The sequence below is a fragment of the Hippocampus guttulatus genome, chromosome 4, assembly GCF_054856545.1.
Source record: "Hippocampus guttulatus isolate MCC_2025c chromosome 4, RoL_Hgut_1.0, whole genome shotgun sequence".
Classification (NCBI taxonomy): Eukaryota; Metazoa; Chordata; class Actinopteri; order Syngnathiformes; family Syngnathidae; genus Hippocampus; species Hippocampus guttulatus.
In genome coordinates this window covers 18,360,885-18,375,493 of record NC_141264.1, presented here as the reverse complement: position 1 = coordinate 18,375,493, position 14,609 = coordinate 18,360,885, and the positions used below count along the sequence as shown (strand labels likewise).

The window sequence follows — 14,609 nt, the reverse complement described above, 5'->3', positions numbered from 1 at the left end:
TAACACGCTCGGTGAATTACAAGACACCACGCAGTAGGCATTCGGTGTTTTTGCTCTGGTCCTGTTCGCCAGAATCCTAATCTTTGCCGTGCACAAGGATGCTGTAATCTCAGACTTTCTACGCATACCTGCTCTTGTGTGATAAAAGGTGCTGGCTTATTATACCGAACGGCCATGTCTAATGAATCAAGTAACAACTCCTTAGTGCACCACCTATAATTGCCGACCAATTACAAGTGCAATGTGCAAAGCACTGGAAAAGAGTAGCAGTGTGTAAGAATTTAGTTTTAAAGATGAGCTATTAGTGTGTGTATTTAAAGCCAAAGTATTGATCTGACTTTATGTGGTTTTAATTTATAGTAAGTACAGTGGATATAAAAAGTCGACACAAATCCTCTTCAAATGCCCGGTTTTGGCGATATTAAAAAAAAAAAAAAAAAAGGGAGACCCAGATAAATCATTCCAAAATGTTCTCCTTCATCAATGTACAACTTCATTTGATAATGCAAAATCTTTTCAAGAGGAAGTAAAAGTAAACAGACATAAAATGGTTGCGTAAGTGTGTGAAGACGCATAACCATGCAAACTCATGTAAATGGAGTCAGCACACACTTGCCACCATTGAGAGCGGTTCTGATTAACCCCAAATAAAGTTCTTCTGTTCTAAGTAGGAGTTTCCTGACCCTTTTCTTAATCATATCTTACAAGCACAGGCCAAGGGGAGTCTGCCAAGAGGCCAACACGAAGACGAAGCGGCAGGAATTTCTGGCAAATACTTTCTGTTTAGTACATGTCACAACTATCTCCCGTCCTCTTCATGCGTTGTACTCCATATGGAGTAGCATGGCAAGACGAAGGCCTCATCTTCCGAAGAAAACATCCAAGCCTTGCTAGATTTAGGTGTTTGGCGAAAACTCAACAACAAAAAAGTCTCATTCAGCCATTATCTAGCCATCATCCATTATAGCTGCACAAGCTTGAGTTCAACCTCCCCGCTCGTTTCGTCAGCAAACCCCTTTCAGTGGCGCTTAAGTCATCTGCCAACTGCACGCAAAGCCGTGGCTTTAACTGGATGACATCAAGCACTTGTGATTTCTTTTTTTTCTTCTTCTGCTTCTCAGGGACGCATTGCGGTTACAATGAAAGTGAGTCAATGGAAATCCGTCATGGCATACTGTCACCACAGGAAGGACACCGCCAGCTAAAAGTGCAGCTAGTGTACACTCAGCTGACAACTGCAAGCACTTAGTCGACTGCTGAGAACACAGAGGGCAATGGGGCTGAAATACTCTGCCAAATTTGGTGCATTGTGATGGCAGCTTCCAATATTTTCAGTCAAAAATTACTCATTGTGTTATTTAGAGGGCCATTTGTCCAGATCACAAATTGTTTTTTTTAAATTCACTGCGGGCCAAAACAACATTGAGTAACAATATAATGAAATAGAATGTAAATCATGAAACGGTTTGTGGTTGTGATTTTCAGTGAGCGATTCCATTCAATGATAGTGTTAAGCTAACTGGGGCAAACATGAGGCAAAGTTGTTTCGTTGTGTTACACTCACAGGAAAACAGTCTACGAGATTTTCATTCCTTTTTGTATACGCTGAGACATTACTGTTCGCCTATGCTAAAGCAAAGGAGCATGAGGTGAGCGAGCACTGAAGAGGAAGAATTTCCAGGACATTTGCAGATGAGCTGAATGACAATTGACTGTCAGCCCTCATTTCCAGTCTCATATCTTTTGTAGAACATTCGGCTGGCAGCCAGCCAACAGTTTTGACGTGGGACGATGTAGACAGACCCCAGTCAGGCAATGCTCGGCGCTCACACGCTATGTGCACGCTTGCCACTAATTGACTCTCATTGTCAGGGTTTCTTATCTCTGCCACTGTTGGAAAGTGCCATCATGAATTCTCGTGCGGTTGTGGTTGAGATTCTTGCTCCAGCAAGTCCTTTTAAATCAGCATCCATTAAGTTGATGAAATGATATTTAAGAAAGCACAACCATGCCTGCATTGCTTAATTTAGCTCTTCAGGATGAGGTAACAGTTGAACATAAAAGTATTGAAACTTTTTACTGCCTCGTCCAAATTTTGGTTGCTCACATTATTGTTTTGATTTCTTTCCGCAGCAGCCTGATAGTCTTAGTTTTTACCAGTTGAATTATGAAAAAAAACAGTGCGCTTTAAATTATAGTTATCTTTTTTTCTTTTAATTACAAACAGTTCTTTAGGTACCCTTTTTAACTTTGAAATCTAAGGTACAGTAAAACTAACTGTACTTAATGTACTGAACTAAACACATACCAAAAAGAATCATACACATCGCAAGCCACATTTTGACACACAAATCTTCAACGAACATCATGACGTTCCAGTCACTCAAAATGTCGTTGCAAGTACAATCAACATCTTCAACTTGACTTTCTACATCCAGTTAACCGGATTACTATGTTATCAATGATTTGGAGATTGAGTTTAATCTCACTGTTCCAAATTTACATTGCTTTTCCAAGCTCTGGGCCGTCAATTTTTAGTCCATATTTTTTTCCTTCACTCTTCAAATACACTCACGGCATGTTGTTTACCTGCTAGCTCCTCATAGTTTTACTTCCCCCCCCGTCGTGTCCATCGTAGTTTCCGCACCTTCCATGAATCAGCACTAGCCAAATCTTTTTGTTTTGTTTTTCCTTTCCCAATTTACCGAGCCTTTATTTCTTGCCAATTACTGTACAAACATTTTGATTCCAACAATGCATTTTTCATCGTGCCGACTGCTGAGGCTAATTACTTCTTCATTGGTGCCTTGGCTGCGACTTTTGGCCACTTCTTCAATGTTACTCTGAAGTGCGTTATCTGCATATGTGCACCAGACTGTCCCCAAGAGGTTAAGATGCGCACAGCAACATAAATAAGGCACACAGAATACCGTAATTAGTACAAAGCCAGGTTGTGATCTTAATTAGAGGTAGCGACGTGCAAGGGAATTTGCGTTAAAAACATGTTTTTTTTTTACAGTTGGAGAAGAAATTAGTTAGCAACAAAACTCTCCATGTCATTTTGATCAAAACGTAGTCTTGTGCCTATACGCTATTTTTAATGTATTTTGTGGTGATACTTGAAGTAAAAACATTGAGAACCGCTGATTTAAGTCAATATGTGTCTGAAAGTGGACATGTAAAGGAAAAAATACAGTAGGTTTCTTTTAATATCGTCTGACTGTGTATTAATTACAATATGAACATTTGTGAAATGTTTCACAATGAACAGTGCATGCTCATGGCAGACCTCGAGGTGCAGCTCTCGCTGATTCTTCTCAAGAGCCTCCTTGAAAACCTGTAATGTTGATTAGGGGCTCAAACGTAATAACATCTCTATTCTCGTGCCGATTGGCATCGAGGGTTTGCAGACCCGAATAGAGCGGTGCAAGCCTGGTCAAAAAGCAAAGCACTTCGAGTGAATTTAATGGCCGCTAGTTGCTCCGGGCTCTTGACCTTCTCCAAGAGGCTTCATGTTAGTCACTCTTCAGCGCTTTTCAGTTGAAATGCAGCCAGATGAGATTTCAACTGTCTCTATAAAGCTGGGATCAGCGTCGACTCACGCGCACTCACATTTATTTGGATACCTGGATACCAGGAAAGTGCAGATTCCCAATTACAGTGTGCAATTTCAATGTAAACAGACCTGGGGTGGAAATTGCTGTTCCGAGTGGTGACGCACCTGTATTGTCAGGATAAATACTTGTTTTTCTGTCGCTGATACACTCCAGGAAACGACTGCATTTCATATGTGATTGCAATTCATACTCTGCAGTCCCTTTTGAAAAGATTGAAATCAGTGAGCCGATAGAAACGCGAATGAAGCTTCTCCGAGATCTGCCCAATTATAACGGTAGTTCTGTGCTGCCACTCAGTGGTTATTGATTGTATTGCACTCAGCTAAATGTGTAAACAAATAAAGCTGGTGCTAAGGACTTTTATTCCCGAGTACAGTGACACTGGGAGCATTCCGTTAATCAAAGGCAACTTCGCCACTTTAAAAAAAAAAAAAAACTAGACGAACTGAAGACTATAGACCAGGGGTGGGCAATTATTTTCCCGGGGGGGCCAAATGAGAAGCAGAAAATATTGTGGAGGGCCGGGCCAAAAGTTAGAAATAGAAAATAAAGAAGATAGCACAATGTCTTTGTATGCCAGTAATAATGCAACATTCTCCTCCACCATCACACTCAGCACCGGTTCTCCTCAAGGATGTGTACCGAGTCCCCTGTTGTTCACGCTCTACACATTTGACTGCTCTCAGATTCTTATTCGCGGTCCAGTTTGCGGAAAGTTTTTAACATGATAACAATCAAACCATTCTAGGAAATGTTCATTTACTCGAGCCACAAGCAATTCACTCTGAGCATGGAAATTGGCAGAATCAGACCGAGTAAGAATCGCTCCCTTGTTTTTCAAACAAATCTTTCCGACTCCAGGTGTCTCCTGACTGTTTCGTACTTTGTTACCCGCTTCGTTTAATCAGATACATATCACTTTCCCTTCCATGGTCATTACTCTCTCCCTCTTTCTTCATCTTCCCCTCCCTCCCTGTGCTCTGCAACTTGAAGTAACTGCGCCACCTGGTGTTGAAATACCTGTCACTACAAGTCCAAACGAAATGAATGCAATCAAACCTTAAATTTGCACCAATCTTCGGCGGGCCGGATTAAAAAGACCAATGGGCCGGATCCGGCCCGCGGGCCGTAGTTTGCCCATCCCTGCTATAGACTATGCTTCAGAAAGGACGACGGCTACAGACACCACACAAAACTGACCTAGACATCACATATTCTGTTGGTTCTTACAACAAAAAATTTTTATAAACAGCTTTGGAAGTGTACACTTGCAAAATATAACCGCATCAAATGTTAAATATCAGCATAGGAAAAAAAGGTTTTGGCTATTGCACAAAAAGATAAGAACAAAATGGAGTGATCGTCAGTGGATCCACTTGCCGTTTTCAGGGTTTTCTGCGCCTGTAAAAATCAAATTGATTTCTTGAATTAGTCCTCCGGTCATGTTTTCCCAATATTGTGAGTGAAACATGCAACGGCTTACTTCGTGATACAATGATGCTCGAGACCAGGTCCCATGGTGGAGCCGGCCTTCATCTCCATAGCCACGGCACACTATAGAGAAATCACTATTTGAAACCGACTTGAACAATAAAACTTCTTTTCATTCATCATTTTTAATACGACTGACAATACTGCAAAAACAAACGTTCCAGCTTTTCTGCCTTAATATATTTTCCTCCTACAAAGGAGGCTCACTTGTGAGAAATGTGTTACCAGTAAATCACTTTGGCAAAATATCAACGCAGAAAACAGTCAGGCTTATGTTCAGTTTTGGTTGTCCAGATGTTTTGATTATCTGCAGCTCATTTATCACTTGTTTCATGCATGAGTTTCATTTGTGATAGAACATTGCATGTTTTACAGCTGTTTTTGTGCTCAGGCCAAGTGTTGTGTGCAGTTAAGACGGATAGTGAAACATTCTTCAAGCTGTTTAATGGCACTCCCACTTGAAGTTTACTGTGAAACTAAACCTAAAACAAAGACATTGTGTATTTAACATACCCTGCATTAGGAAATGTGCTTAACGTATTGCATAAACAACTAGAGGGACATGTGAACAAAAACGGTGAAGCAACACATAGCCAGAAAACAATACTCCAGCATTTTCTTGATCCTCTGTGAAAAAACACTATTAATGCATCTGAGTTGTGACCATCTCAATGTCCTTTATATCCGTTTGTCTTGATTACACTGCCCCCAGGTGGCTAAGGCACACACACCAGAGGAGCCACACAATCACAACAAACGAATTATAATGCACAAACTAATTCTTTATATTCCATTTAATTATGTCATCATGATGTGTTTTAGAATGCACAATATAAAGTGCTATTTTTCTTATTTTAAAAAAAAGTACATTTTTGGGGGAGAATATGTAATCGATTCGTGGTATTTTCATTTTAAATAGTCAACAAAGATTTTTGATGCAGGTCCTTTGCGTTACAAATTCAACTTTGGGGTAGGACTTGTCAATTACAGACTGATTTTCTCTGTTCGCACCAGGGCAGTTTCCATCCCCCACAAATACGGGGGTTTAGATGTATTTTCACAATCAATCTATTCCAATGTTTATTGATCATAATTATCCTACCCTCTTCTCCACATCGGCCACAGATCCACCTTTTTGGTCTTCGCTATCTCCTTCTGAGGATTTCCTCTTGCGGCTTAGGAGGAAACAAAAACCCAGTTATTTACTTGAAGGGAGAGAGAGAAAAAATAGTGTGGAAGCTCATCAATGAGTTAATACCATTCAATCGTGGTGAGTTGCTGTTTCAATGTCTCAATGTCAGTGAATTGGACAGCCTGTCCTCCTCCTCTGGTTTTCATCACATCACCCTGGTACATGCACAAAATTGGATGAGCGAGTGGCCTGTGCTTTTTATGCGGCAGATCCACAGAGAACTCCTCGATGTGAGCAATGTTAAGGAGTATGCTGTGGTTCTGCTAAACTCCTCAAACCAACCGGACCTTAATAAGTTGGGTCTGTATCTCGCCGTCGGAGGCAATTTCCTGGTGCGTCAACACATATCTGTCGCACTTGGACAGCGCCTTCTCATTGGGAGCAGACACTTTGATGGCGTTCGGGATGATGGGCTGCAGCACCGTTCCCAGGTCCAGGCTGGAGGAGGGCTTGTGGTCCACCCACTTCTCCCCACCTGCCGAGCGGGATCGTCGGTGCAGAGGTCGAACCGGCGTCGACGTCTAGTTCGAGCACACGGAGGGAAGCAACGTGCCCCGACGTTAAAGACAAACGTCACAACCAGAGAAATAATTCAACTTGGAAATGTACTACTAGACAAGCAGATGTTTCAATTGTGTTTTTAAACATGAATCCTGTAAACAAGAATATTTTAGATCGCCAAAGTTGGCGTGGCATCCATAATAAGGCTACAGTTTTCACAACAAATCATTATTTGATCATTCATGGCAATAAATCAGGGACCTTCCTATGACACTTTTTTGTTTACCACAATCGAGGTAATACTAGTCAATGAAAATTGGATGACAACCAACCACGATTCTAAACAGCAAAATTTACATATTTCCTTCAACATATTGTCGCTGTCGGGTGGAATCCACACACCTCCGAAATCACCGCTTTTGCTTTTAACATCTCTCTTGAGTCAGCATTAATCTCTTCATGAGTGATGGAATAAATAAAGCAGTGAGCTGACTCAGCAGGAAGGGTTAAGTAAGTGACTACCTCTGTTGCTCGACTGCTATTCTGCAGAAGCATTGCAGTTACCCACTCTTTACAAATAAGGCTAATTACACTCGTTATTGTCTAATAACATTTTTTTTTTTAAATGCTGCGTGGCTCCTGCAGAGTTAGTGAAGAGACACAAGGGGTGTTCACACGGCACACATTTGCTCCGGCGCTGCACCGATGTATTTTGTTGCGATATATTTTGCACCGCAGCAAATTGTGTGGAGCGTTCACACGTACAAAGCCGCTGAGCGTGTCTGCACCGGCACAGCGTCGGTGCAGCCCCCACTTGCGTTCACACGGCAGTTTCTGCAGCGGAGCAAAACGACAGAAAACAAATGAGCTGTCGTGTTGGTTCTTTTTAAAACGTGTACACAACTCAAGCGACTACTGGACAGGCACGTCCTTCTCCTTCTCGGTCTCCGTGCCTTCTGCTCGAGAGTGACCGCCCCCGAAAACGTAAATCAACGATGACTTCAATGACACTCAGAAAAGCAAACACGTAATGCGCCAAACAGAAAATCAAGAGAGGAAATCACAAAATAAATTATATGGGGGGCGGGGGGTTGTGAACACACAACAAAGGAACAAACAACTCCGAGACAGTCCAGTCTCCTACAAAAGGAAAGATGTTACCAGCCAAGTCTTGTGTCGTTATTAAACAAACACATGACGGAAGTCCGACAGAGCGCGAAAGCAACGCATTCTCGCCGTACGTAAACTCTTCACAAGCATTTGCTCTGGAGCAAATTTAACCCAGTTGCGTTCACACGTGCAAATTTACACCGGTGCTGCTTCGCAAACAAGCATTTGCTCCGGAGCAAATTTTTAAACCACCTCCCTGAGGTGGATCAAATTTGGTCCGGTGTAAGCTGTTTTCCGGGGCTACGCCGGAGCTAATTTGCACGTGTGAACGCTCTACTGGGGCAGCACCAGACCAAATCTTGCCGTGTGAACACCCCTACAGTTTTACTACGCTTCTCAGACAATTCAAGCGTCAATATGAATAGATTTGTTGAAGCCATTTTCAACTATTTAAAATGAGCAAATATGTCAGAGAACGTGGACACATACCGATTGTGGGAATTTGTGAAAAAAATATATGTAAAATTCACCATTGGCTCATTAGCAACTTTATGTAAAAAAATTTATAAAAATAAAAAAAATTAGGGGAGGGGGATCAGTATCTGTATCTGCTGCTGTACCCGTTTCTCAGTGGCCAAAATGTAACAAAAACGAGGTCTGCTTCCTAAACCCAGCCTACCATTGGTGAGGGCGAAGCAGATCTTTTTGCAGGCAAGGGGGCTCGCTCCTCCCTGGGGGGCGGCGGCTTCGGTTGCGTCTGACGCGGCGGCGGCTCGGGGCGACCCGACGTCTTGCCTTCGGTCACGATGGCTTTCAGCTGCTTCAGCTTCTCGTCTTTCACCCACAGTTTGTTCTGCATCTGCTGTTGCATTGCGTTCACGCGTCGTTCCTGCGCGGCGAAACGAAAAGCTCGACGTCATACAGAATGAGGTGGCTTTCGCAAAATGAAAATGGTATTTTGCTGAAGGGGAGACACTCACGCATTCTTTTTCCCACTTGTGCTGCGTGTCCGTGACGGCGCCTTGCATGCGCTGCTCCATGCGTCTCTTCTCCGACAGCTCTCGCTGCAGCCTCTGCACCCCCGTTTCCAATTCGTGCTGCAGGGAACGCTTGTCATCCTCATAGATTTTGGTGGTTTTCTGAAGGATGTCAATCTGGAACAGGGACATAAGAGATGTGTTTATAGAGAAACTCACTCTGAAGGGCTCGAGCCTTGGACATGACCTCACCTTATGCTCAAGCATCTTTGTTTTTTTCTCCAGCCGCTCAATTTCTACCTTGTTGTTTTGGATGATCTTATCCTTCTCCAAAAGCTTGCCGTTCTGCTCGTGAATATAATTCTCTTTGGAATTAATATTGCTGTCAAGCTTTTGGAGGAGGGATGTCATCGTGTTGGCTAAAAGACCAAAAAGGAAGCGGACAGGTAAGCCAGGAAGACTCAAGACAAGCGGGCATGATTTCAAACATGGGCAGGCACCTGCTTTGTTGTAGTCTTCTAACATGGTCTGTCTGATTCTGTGCCTGTTCTGGAGAGCCTCAATCAGCCGTGGCAAGGTGATATCATCGTGAGCGTCTGTCACCTCGGCAGTGGGGATAGGGGGGAGGCTGTGCATCGCCAAGTTCAAAACGGAAGGTATGTCTGGGAGGAAACATGAGTTCATCAAAACCTGATTTTTTTCCTGGTTCGTGGCAAACGTTCATCTCACTAGCACATTCGCGCATCATATTTTTTGGGGGAATAGATTGTTCAAAGACGAGCATCCGACAGCCTCAACCAAAACTGGGCCTTACCATCTTTGGCCTTTCACACAACACTACCTCTGTCTATTGGACCGCCGCGCTCCTCCAACTTGCGAGACAGCTCGTCTTTGAAAGCCTGGTTTCTATTGCGGCGGCCCGGCGTGAAGCCGCAGATAGGTCGGTCCATTGGCCGAGCGACTTCCACTTCCTGCGTCATTTCTGCAAAGCGCATCACCAGCTGGATAATGGAGAGAACGCTACGTTAGATGAAGGAGGAACATGGATGTGAATGGGGGGGGGGGGGGGGGGGGTGTTAAAACACATGCCGAGCTCACCAAGGTTTCTTCGTAGTCATCAGCCTTTGGGTTGACGCACACAATCATTTTGACTTTGCCTTCTCCATCAAAATAGTTTTTGAAAACATGGGTGACTTTGGAGTCTCTGTAGGGAACCATCTAGCACAGAAAAGTAGACATATCACATTGTGAACTAAAGTGGACGAGCAATATCCTTCAACGGAACACTAACCCTGTTTGTCCCACACATCTGGTTTTCCCGCAGGATCTCGATACACGTCCGCAGAGTCAGCAGAGATTGGTTGATGTTCCCTGCAAGGCGAGACGCATGCAATTGAACATCACATGCATCCCCGCTAAGCGTAAAGTCAAACCTGCCCGGGACAAGATTTTAAATCCTACCTGCTTCACGTATGCGAGTGCCCTCGGCCCCAGTTCTGCCAGTTCGCTCACTTCCCGCCAAGTCCACCAGACACAGCTGGCTGACAGCCACTTGGTTCTTCTCATTCAATAAATAAATAAATAAATAAAAAGGGCAGGCGGGGAAAGGAGCAAAAGAAAAAAAAGCAGTTTTTTTTAGCTGGCTTGGGGGGAGTTGGCCAGGTTGGCCGTAAACATTTGGAGGAAAATGTGTACAATTGGATAGAAAGAAATAGTAGGCCAGCGCGATGCAAGTCGGCGGTTCGAGCAAGCCGACTCATCTGATTCATTGACTATTCAATGGAAGTAGTTGATCAAAACAATTTATTCTAAAACGATTCAACAGTGGCAGTCCTAATCCCAATCGCAATTCAGGTCGCTTTGACTTCAGCTCACCTGCAGGATGCTGTCGCCATCCGCGTCCAGAGGAGCCTGCGCAAGTTTGATGATGAACACGCTGTGGGATCGACTGGACTCGCGGTTCAGCCGGGTGTTTGCAACCTTCCTCCTCTTCTGACCTAGAGTGTCACCGCACAGCAGGGAGATGATCAACACTCTCCCACCCAACACGGCAGACATCTCAAAAATCTAGACTGAAAGTCTTCCGTAGACTGCTCAGAGAGAAGATTAAATGGAGGTCATTTCCTGGTCAAAATTGACCCGTAGGGCAAGAATACCAAGTCAGACAAATCTAAGATCATCAGTGCAGAAAAAAAAAAACCCTGATCTGAACATTTGTGTGTCCTTCCTTTAAAATGTCCACCACTCACCTTTCCAAAACACCTGAAACGCTTCCTCGGCAGATTTGACTTCCACCTCCATACAACCGGCAACATACATGTTGTGGTTCTGGTCCTCTCGGAGAATTTTAGACTGAGGCGGCCTATGTCAGGAGACAGGGAGGGGTGAGGGGGGAGCGTTAGTCTCACAACACACCAGATTGCATGTCACATTAAGGTGCAGGAGGACACGGCAGGCGGGGGTGGGCAGACAAAGTACTGTAGATGCTTCAAGGATATTGGAGCATTGGAGCCACGACAAAAGACAACAAGCAACAGGGCGGCGACATCAGACGGAAAGAATGCCATCGCTGGAGATGTATTCATTGCATGCACTTCTAAGGGCAAGCAAGAGTTTTGCCGATGCCTGTGGGGGTTTCTGCCACAAAATTAGCGACAGCTGCACAATCCAGATCCTCATCCAAAAGCGCAGCGACACAAACATAACACGCTTGGGTTTTCCCGATGCTCTCAGCGATGTGAAATTCAAAACCACATCGATTATTTTATCGTAGACTTGTAGGAACGCACTGCGTTAGATGAGAATTTGGAAACCAAAGGCAAGAATCTCATTCGATTGGGGAGGTGCACCTACGAAGGAAGTCTACAATGAATCATATTTTGCACGGGTAGAAATATGTCATTTTCTTGACTGTAATCATTGGGTAAATGTATGCAGTCAATGGTCACGTTTTGAGGCACACTTCACATACTAATGAGCAGCTGGATTGCCAACTGTAATGGAAAAACTGAACACAATCTCAAACTAGGTATGAAGTTTCCAATCGAACTGCTATATGTGTTCACTGGTCACATACATGAACTCAGTGTTCTGACGCATGGGTGTGCCTCCACCATTCCACCTGGTAAGAAGAAAATACAACAATTTGACGTGCAGCTATTTTCATACAGGATATGGTAACGATCTGAATGTGTTTCGAGTTTGAGTCACTCCAATCATTTGATTCCCCCGGGGAACTCACTTTGGCCTGATTGCATCCTCCTGGTTTTCCTCGAGAAGATCATAGATGTAGTTGTTGTAGATTTCAATGTAGGACACAAAGACGCTGTAGCTGCTGTCCTCATCCACGTCATCTGCTTTGCACGCCTCTGCCAGCTTAATCATATCGGCAATTTCGGGATCCACCTTCTGTCTAAAATCCCAAGTCGAAAATTCCAGGTTGGACTTGAGCCACTTAGACAAAAGGTTTGGTGTTCACAGACTGGGCCCGGACGAACCTGGACGAGGCCGTTTTGGGAATGCAAACATTTTCGCGCCTTTGCCTCTCCAGCAGGGCATCGACTTCATTCTGCACCTCAATGCCATTTTTATCGTCTGACTTAAAGACCTGCAAAAACAGATGACTTCATGTTTGTTCAAATGTGTCATGCAGATGTGTGTACAAAGGTGGCTTCAGCGTAGCCCTTACATATCTTTTGGCCTGGAAGGGCCCAATGCTGTTGAAGAGCATGTCCAGAGAGCGAGGCAGAAGTCCACCCAGCCCCGGAGAGCCAGTCATGGTAAATGTCTTCCCACTTCCCGTCACGCCATATGTAAAGAGCAAGCCTGCAAAGAGCAAGAGAGACGGAATGGAATGAAGTGCGCCATGGAGCCAACAGCAACAAGCAACACTATTAGGGTGTTAAGTTTCTGAGTGTTCTTATTGTACCATTTCTTCCATGGATGAGGTCATCAACGAGAGGTTTGGCAACACTCTCGAACAGCTCGGTTTGAGATACTAATACTCCAAAGACTTTTTTGAAGGAGTACTGTGTCTGTGAAATGAGGAAGAGTCATATGGTCAACGTTTTATTCAAGAGCATAAGATTTTTAATTACACTGGTTAATAAGACTTTATCAATATTTTTTTTCCAAGAGAAGCTATCTTAACAGTGGTATGGAGTGACTGAACTAGAAACTTTTAATTTGTCAGTTTCTACCACTGAAATGAGAAAAGTGGCTGAATATAATGACCAAATCATCAACTTGCCAACAATTTTGTAAGCTACTTCCGCTCTCAGTTTGTAGCCATGTCATGAGTGAAATCAGTAAAAAAAAAAAAAAAACACGTGCCCATGCTGCATAACATTGCTTGAAACCTTGTACCAGAACACCGAGGAAAGCAGAATTGAAAGAGTTTTGTCAAAGGTCAACATGCATTGGATTGTATTGTGTGGCCTCCAAGTCAGTCCTTTGATCATTCAGAAGTTCCAAAATTCTATTACAGAATAGGCAATGTGTTAAAATCATTTTTTTTGTCATGCAAGTGGACAGGTTCGTTTTCTTTTTGCTTGCTGTAGACAGATTCTCTCATGCCTTTCTTTCTAGTTCATTTCAGACACATCACGAACCACATTAACAAAGCATTACAACATACAATACCTGTATGTATGATCACACACACGCACTTTTGTCTGCTTCAATATGCCGAAAAAGTGGTACGAAAAATTGCAACTTAATACGCACTAGTAATTAGAAGCCTAACAAAAAAGGCACGCTGTAATGCTCAGTAGCGGCGCTTTTGATCACCAATTTGTTTCACTTTTCGTAGGAAAATGATCGATTACTGGAATCATCTTTACAAGATATATCTGACAATACAGTATGTCTTAAATGAGATTACAATAATTCACCTCTTTGTATTCTCCATTGCGGTTTACTTTGAAGCCTTCTGGCGCATGCAGCTGGATGGTGCTGCTGCTGATTACCTCGATGCAACATTCTTCGTCTTCTCGGCCAAGTGGTCGCACACGACAGTAAACCTGATTGGGCAAAACGATGAAAATGAAGACGGTTCAACTACAAGACAAAAGCACTTTTCGCCACATTACGTCAGTTCATTGTTGGGCAACCGTATAAGACTTACCCCAACTGGATCTTTCTGGTTGCTTGTTTTTTTTAGAGGCGGACGGCGGGGGGTTTTGGATTTTCTAAAATAATTAATTGAACACATAAAGAGTTAGTATTCATAATCACGCCCTTGTTATTGGACAGATCGGAAGCAAAGTCACATGCTAGGTAGCCCTCAGGCGATGGGAGCCCTGCGGCTAAACGTTTCAACTAAAACTAGTGAACGTCCACACAACATCATGAAAACAACACACCAGCGACAAATATCACTTTTCTCTGTGGTAACAGACTACAAATATCGCATTTCGTCATGCTTACTTACGCTGGTTTGGTCATTATTGCTTGTTCCGTCTATTTAACGTTCTTGTTGATTTTGCATTCCCTCCGTCGCCTTTGTTCAAACTAAACAACGTTTTCAAATTGAGTCGATCGCAGCCAATCAAATTCATTGTCTTTTTACGTATTTCCGCTTCCTGGCTGGTGCATTCATGAAACCAAGGAAAGCGAAAAAACTACATTGGAAAGACGGAATGTTGTCATATTTTCTGTTATATTTTACTTATTTTATCTTAAATCTTCTATAAAGCCCTTTGTGACAGCTACAGATGTTTT

At 43.3% G+C, this 14,609-nt stretch overlaps 1 protein-coding gene and 1 non-coding gene across 3 annotated transcripts; both read right to left on the bottom strand.

Annotated features, from left to right (window-relative positions):
• Positions 1-4,831: 4,831 nt before the first annotated feature.
• kif23 (kinesin family member 23) lies at positions 4,832-14,427 on the bottom strand. 2 transcript variants are annotated; one of them, XM_086110110.1, is made up of 23 exons: positions 14,320-14,427; positions 14,014-14,077; positions 13,781-13,909; positions 12,817-12,922; positions 12,577-12,713; positions 12,386-12,495; positions 12,130-12,300; positions 11,965-12,009; positions 11,138-11,250; positions 10,764-10,885; positions 10,350-10,446; positions 10,180-10,259; positions 9,987-10,106; positions 9,730-9,889; positions 9,389-9,550; positions 9,141-9,307; positions 8,892-9,065; positions 8,591-8,800; positions 6,588-6,821; positions 6,367-6,455; positions 6,211-6,283; positions 5,101-5,171; positions 4,832-5,018 (listed from the first exon to the last, which is right to left on the bottom strand). In XM_086110110.1, the coding sequence occupies exons 1-23, from the start codon at positions 14,331-14,333 to the stop codon at positions 5,003-5,005; spliced, it is 2,664 nt and encodes an 887-aa protein (XP_085966236.1). In that variant the 5' UTR covers positions 14,334-14,427; the 3' UTR covers positions 4,832-5,002. The 2 variants fall into 2 exon arrangements, with proteins under 2 accessions (XP_085966236.1, XP_085966237.1); XM_086110111.1 differs by lacking the exon at positions 11,965-12,009.
• On the bottom strand, positions 10,979-11,076 carry LOC147206352 (Z30 small nucleolar RNA). The gene has a single exon (XR_015100850.1). It is a non-coding gene; the product is annotated as a Z30 small nucleolar RNA (small nucleolar RNA).
• Positions 14,428-14,609: the final 182 nt, after the last annotated feature.